The 6,619-nt window shown below is 40.7% G+C and overlaps 1 protein-coding gene across 1 annotated transcript; it reads left to right on the forward strand.

Annotated features, from left to right (window-relative positions):
• Window positions 1-242: 242 nt before the first annotated feature.
• Window positions 243-6,160, forward strand: LOC311047752 (uncharacterized protein). Its single transcript, XM_084060593.1, has 5 exons — window positions 243-422; window positions 2,412-2,516; window positions 4,492-4,530; window positions 4,722-4,784; window positions 5,917-6,160. Exons 1-5 carry the CDS (start codon window positions 302-304, stop codon window positions 6,069-6,071), a joined length of 483 nt encoding a protein of 160 aa, XP_083916719.1. The 5' UTR covers window positions 243-301; the 3' UTR covers window positions 6,072-6,160.
• Window positions 6,161-6,619: the final 459 nt, after the last annotated feature.

Here is a 6,619-nt window from a genome sequence, read left to right on the forward strand (position 1 = left end):
TTTCCTGAACAATGAGCGTTTTGGAGTTAGCAGTTTCTGGCTGGACAGCAGAGATATCCTGGATGAATACTAATAATTAAGGGACTCTCTAAAAACAACAACCAAACATAAAAAACATATAAAGTGTTTCGAAGCGCGAGGGAGGAACGCACCAGAAAAGAGGAAGAAAGGCAAAGACATAAAAGAGAGATGACACTTAATATTTTTCAGTGTGTGTAAAGAAGTGGAGCGTATCACTTTAGAATCTAAGTCACAAGGTAAAGAAGTGGTCCACTTTAGAATCTAAGTCATAAAGGTAGAAATGTCTGTGGTTTTCAACTCTGGGAACATAAAGATGGAAGAGACAGATGATGACATCTATGAGAATTCCATGAACAACACTCCATCTCAGGAGCAACAGCCACACAAGATACTGCAGTCTGGTAAGATATGTTATTAAAACCATTTAGATACTGCAGTCTGGTTAGATATTAAACCATATAGATGTAGTCTGGTAAGATATGTTATTAAACCATATAGATACTGTAGTCTGGTAATTAAAACCATATATTTAAATACTGCAGTCTGGTAAGATATGTTATTAAACCATATACAGTAGATACTGCAGTCTGGTAATTACAACCATATATATACTGCAGTCTGGTAAGATATGTTATTAAACCATATAGATACTGCAGTCTGGTAATTAAAACCATATATATATATACTGCAGTCTTGTAAGATATGTTATTAAACCATATAGATACTGCAGTCTGGTAAGATAATTAAAACCATATATATACTGCAGTCTGGTAAGATATGTTATTAAAACCATCCATAGATGCTGCAGTTTGGTAAGATGTTATTAAAACCATCCATATAGCATTAAATGTGACGTTACGTCATCAACGATGAGATTGATTGATTGATTGATTGATTGAAACGTTTTATTTACCAAATGACATGAACGAACAAGTGAATACATGTTAGGGTGGCCATTCGTCCGGTTTTGGGCCATACAGTCCAGTTTTAGACCCAGCTGTCCTCCGTCCGGTGTACCCTCTGGCTGGACGCATAATTGTCTGGCTTTTGAGAGAGTGATTACAGTGTATGTGTTATTGGTTTATATTTATATATCTCGGTAAATCTCCCGTTTCATTGGTGTAGATTAGAATATCAACGGGCAGCTAGCGCATAGGCTAGAATGCATTGCTGCGTGCGCGCATTTTGTTTTGTCATAGACTCGCTCCCAACAGTCACTCACACTGACTGAACACTCCTCCGTCCTCCCAAGCTTGTTTATGTGGATGCCGGGTCGGATGAAACTGACGCCAAGTAGGCAGGGCCGGCTTAAGCCTTCGTGGTGCCCGGTGCTTGGACCCGGTTTGATGGCCCCCGGGACCGTTTTGTCAGCGGTTTCACTGTTTTAGCGCTCGTTCAGCAGCCGCTGCTTCTAAATTTTGCCGCTTTTCGGCAATAGTTCTGTCTTCTTTCACTTTCTCCACAACGTTTGGTGCCCCCCCCCCCAAGGTTGGTGCCCTGTGCTTCAGCGCCTAAAACACTTCCGTTAAGCCGGGGCTGCAAGTAGGCCTACTGTAGTTGTAACGCAGATAATCTGCCGTAGATTTGCCGACACAGAGAACTTCATTTAGCAAACAATGAGCAACGAAAAGGAGTTCATAAAGAAAAGTATAATTGACAAGTATTCACTTTGCACTGTGTGTAACGGACATGAATCATGTCTGTTTGCTGACATCAATCTGTCAGCAACAAAGGGAAAGTGACTGACAAGCAATAATGAGTCAATCTCAGAAGTGCAGGTATAGGCCTACCCTCTCTCTTTTTTCCACCCTGTCAGACAAAATAACAGCAGTCCAGTACCCTACTAAATGTCCATGAGTCTCCCCTTCTCTTCCCCTCTCTCTCTGTTTTATTCTTTCAGATATGCCAGTGTGGATTATATTTAAATTGGGACAATTTAACTCAGGAACAATTCATTCAACAAAAACCTAAGAAAAAGACAATCTAACCATCGACTGTCCACCATCTTACCTGTCTATTGTTTACAATTCCCACCTGCAGTATATCTGTGCAACACATTGTTTAAGCTGCACTCACTGGTACAGAATTGAACGGGGGTCTTCAACGTTTTTCAGGCCAAGGACCCCTTAGCTGAGAGAGTGATAAAGCAGATGCCCCAATTATATTATTGTAAAACACCTTCCATGCAACTTGAGGCTTTCACACATACACGCACACGCACGCACGCACGCACGCACGTGTGCGCACACACACACACACACACACACACACACACACACACACACACACACACACACACACACACACACACACACACACACACACACACACACACACACACACACACACACACACACAGCTTACTGCTACTCTGTGCTTGGTTTCCTCAGTCACTTCAGTATCTCCAGAGAGGAAGTGCAGCTCCAGGCTTCCTATGGTTGCGGTGGGTCTGCTAGGTCTCCTCGTATTGGCTGGAATCACAGTTGGAGTTTACTGTAAGTATTCACCAATCACGTGCAGGGGGAGCGGGGGGACCCACCCTCTGTCCACTGCTACCCCATAGCATTCGTTTTCCTGTTTAATTCGGGACAGGAAATCCAAGATGGTGGATTTGAATTCCCTGAACTTCAGGTCCCCTTAGTTCATATTGTTATAGTCTAACCTCAGACAAACCTTGGTCTTGTCCTCAACAGACAGCTCTCATTCAAGGCACACATTGCAGCGGCCACTTGATCCTGTAAGTTTACACTCTGTAACATTCGAAGAATCAAACCCATCCTCACCCAGGACCAGCCCAGCTCCTTATCCAGCTTATCCTCAAAGTCACTCTTTTAGCACGTAAACGAACGCAAAGAAAGTTGATTCAGACAATATAGAATATCACCAAACCCAGTACTGTTTAATAATAAAAATGTTAACTTCCTGTTGATTTTACAATTTGAAGATCCGGATCCACGGATCCAATCCGGGTTTTCTTCTAATAAAAATGCCAAAATTAAGAAGTTTGTTTTTTTATTAAAAAAAAACAGTACTGGGTTTGGTGATGTTCTACATTGTCTGAATCAACTTTGTTTGCGTTCGTTTACATGCTAAAAGAGTGACTTTGAGAGCTGTTTCACTGCACAATGTAAGTCAATGAGGAGCATATTTTGAATCATCAGTTTCTAATCACTGGAGAAATTATTTTTGATTTCTTGTCCACCTTTGGAGTTACATCACGGCAAGGTAACTACTGTACAACCCAAACCTTTACCAAAGTGGACTTGCCCTTTAAGTCTCTCCAAATGATCCAGAATGCCACAGCAGTTTGGTCTTCAACCAGCCAAAGTTTTCACATGTCTCCCTCCTTCTCTCCGCTCCCTCCATTGTCTCCCAGTTACTATCCGCACAGAGTAAAAAACACTGATGTTGGCCTACAAAGCAACGAAAGCCTGATCCAACCTTACAACCCCTCCCGCTCACTCAGATCAGCTAACACAGGGAAGCTGTCAGAACCTTCCCTAAAACACCCGGGACAACACTCCACACGTCCTAGACTCTTCTCCCTTCTGGATCCCAAACTATGGAACAAACACCCCATTGCAGTTACAACTGCAGACTCACTCCCAATCTTACACCATGCATAGTCTGAAGACTCACCTCTTCAGACTCCACCTTAGCCCGTAGCACTTGCCCTAGCCTTGACGACCTTGCAGGCTTATGCAAAGGCTAAAATGATTTAAATAGCAGGTTATGGAGACAGATGCCAGGTTCATTTGTAGACCTGGGAACCTAAATGTTTGTACAGTTTCAATGTACAGATTATAGATTTTTTTCCTACATTATACTGTTTAGACTGATGATAGGTTCTTGGTTTACCTATGATCCTAGATTACTATTTCTATGCATTTGATGTATTACCTTGCGTTTTCCTTGCTTACTGTTAGTCGCTCTAGATAAAGAGTGTCTGCTAAATGCCTAAATTGTAAATATGTGCAGTGTGTCGACTCGAGCAATTATCGGTCAGACAGCAGGCCGTGTGAGGCACAGATTTGTACGTGCCACATTGCTTTGTTGACTATTATACCCAATAGCATTATATTGTTCTGTATTTTTGTCAAATAGTTTGCTATACTTAACTTTGACAATGATTTTGGAAATGATATAGGCCTATACAAAGTGGTCACCTCGTCCCTGACTCCTTAATGCTAAGTAGTGGCTTCACCATTTATTTACCTCTTGAAACAAACAACACTGATTGGAGTCAGACCTGAATGTTTTTACAACATAAATCCATGTATTTATTATTTATATAAGTAGATGACTGGACTATTATGTACTATTATGTTAGTTTCACTCAGAACGTGTTTTTCTAAATGGCCGTAGCTCGATTCAGGGGCTGGAGCCAGGCTAAGATTTTGGAGTTCAACTTGTACAACTAAAGGCTGAGATGTTTTTTTTCCCAACATTGTATTTGATATTTCTCTGCAGTTGTCAAGGTGAGCGCCAGTCAGACTGAGATGAAGGAAGGTAATTTAAACATATATATTATATTCAAAATAGATAATGTTTTGGAAATGCAGTTCATATTTGATCCAATTGACAAGGAAAAGCTTAAAGATTTGGTCAAATAAATTAACCACTCAAATCTATGTTATGTTTAAATTTAAACTGCATGAGTATTTATGATTAATGTAATGCTAATGCTGGGATGATTTCAGCCCTCCTTGCTCAGCTGTCCACCCTAGAAATGAGGCTCAACGCCACTGAGCGACACAATGCAGGTATTATAACTTGTGTTCACTTTATCCTTAATTTATATTAACTGCTTCTCCTTTGAAGTGAGGAAAATAATAATTTCTCAAATATTACTTCCCATTGTAGATTATGCTGATATTGTCTATCAGAACACCTCAGATACTCATCTCGAGCCTCTTAATGTATTATTTAATTCCCTATGTAGATTTGTACTGAGGTGTCCATACAGAACACATTGGGCCTCATGCAGCAATAAGTTCCTAATGTATCCTTTCATGAAACGTTCTTAAAAGGCAGCATTGTTCGTAACCATGTTCTTATGATGATGAATCCCAATCCTCGTAACTTGAAGGGGTGTGCCAGGTAATAATAATTACCATAGGCAGCTGCCCCATGCACCCATGGGGCTTGGGCCTCAACCGGGTCTGTTTGGGTTAGATTGTAATTTCAGGCCTGTTGAAAACTCTGAAGCAGTTGTTCTCAAACATGTTCATGTCAAGGACCATCAAATTGACATGCATTTGGCTGCAGACCCACATCTGAAAATATTTTCTGCCAGTGAAAATCGTTCAAGATTGAGCAAAATGTTTCATAAATAGCCGATCTCAAGCTCAAAATGGCCAGTAATGGGACACGTTGTGAGCTTGTAGATCGTCTATTTTCAAACAAAGTATAAAATAGGGTTAAAGTGGTTAAACTGTTCCTCGTTTGCTGTGGACCCCCTGGAACTCCCTCAAGGACCCCTGGGGGTCCCCAGACCACACTTTGAGAACCACTGCTCTAAAGATATGATAAAAATAGGATTTCAATGTATATCCTCTATTATACAACTGTAGAATTGAAGAAACTTCGAGAATACATTATCTTTGCAGAAACATGTCACATCTACGCACACTCTTCAGTGTGCGTAGATTCTGTTCATACCTAAGAACAGATCACATCTAAGAAAACATGGATACCAAAATCTTCTTAAAAACTTCTTAAGTGGGTATAAGAAGAAATGTCCTCTTAAGAACGGTTGCTGCATGAGGCCCATTGTTCTTTGTATAGTTGGCTGCAGCCTTAAGGCAAGAAGTCAACTTCACTGATATCTATTCCTTTTTAAATGTGTTCACTTTAACTGTCCTTCTTGTCTTCTGAACTGCCTTCTTGTCCAAGACCTTCAGACCAAACTGAACACTAGCGTCCAAGACCTTCAGACCAGACTGTATTCTAGTGAGAACCATGTCCAAGACATTCAGACAAACATGGAGGCCTTGAAGACAGAAATCAAAGGTAATTTGAACAGAAGGATGTTCAGTGGATGCAGGTAGAAGAGGACAAAGTTGAAAAATGTCATATTTTACTTTAGTGTTCATTTATGTTAATTACTTAATTTGAGCTCGGAGAATTGTTTTGATGTTGATCAATATAATCCACATGGGAAAGCTTACCTACTCAAATGAAACTGCAGGAGTAAGTGATTTAGGGCGGATTCAGACTGGGTCCGATTGATTCGAACCGTTCCCGAGTACGATTGGCCTCTCCCAGCTGGCCAGTGTACTATTCACATTCGCCTAGATTCTTCCGCATTTCATTTAACAGTAATGGTAAATATGTGCCTCATGGGGGCACTGTTGACTATGGGGCTTTAGGAGATAGAGAATGTCATTCACAGAAGAAGAGTCACTTGTCAGCGTGTAGAGTGAATAATAAAGTTTGACTGTGTTCCTGACATTGTCTTGAGTTATAATAATAACAGAACAACAATACAGAACCAAAGCAAAGTGTGCGTTGGTCTTTGAAACCTCAAAATGTAACGTCGTCTCTCGCGTCTCTGTTATTATCAATATGATAGCGACGTCACTGATGCATCCTTGGT

The sequence above is a fragment of the Gymnoscopelus microlampas genome (genome assembly GCF_963454915.1).
Source record: "Gymnoscopelus microlampas genome assembly, chromosome: 6".
In the NCBI taxonomy this organism is placed as follows: Eukaryota; Metazoa; Chordata; class Actinopteri; order Myctophiformes; family Myctophidae; genus Gymnoscopelus; species Gymnoscopelus microlampas.

Coding starts and splice junctions, on each gene's coding strand:
- LOC311047752 (XM_084060593.1), top strand. CDS start 302: ATGTCTGTGGTTTTCAACTCTGGGAACATAAAGATGGAAGAGACAGAT. Junction 423..2,411: donor ACACAAGATACTGCAGTCTG/GTAAGATATGTT, acceptor TGGTTTCCTCAG/TCACTTCAGTATCTCCAGAG. Junction 4,785..5,916: donor CACTGAGCGACACAATGCAG/GTATTATAACTT, acceptor TTCTTGTCCAAG/ACCTTCAGACCAAACTGAAC.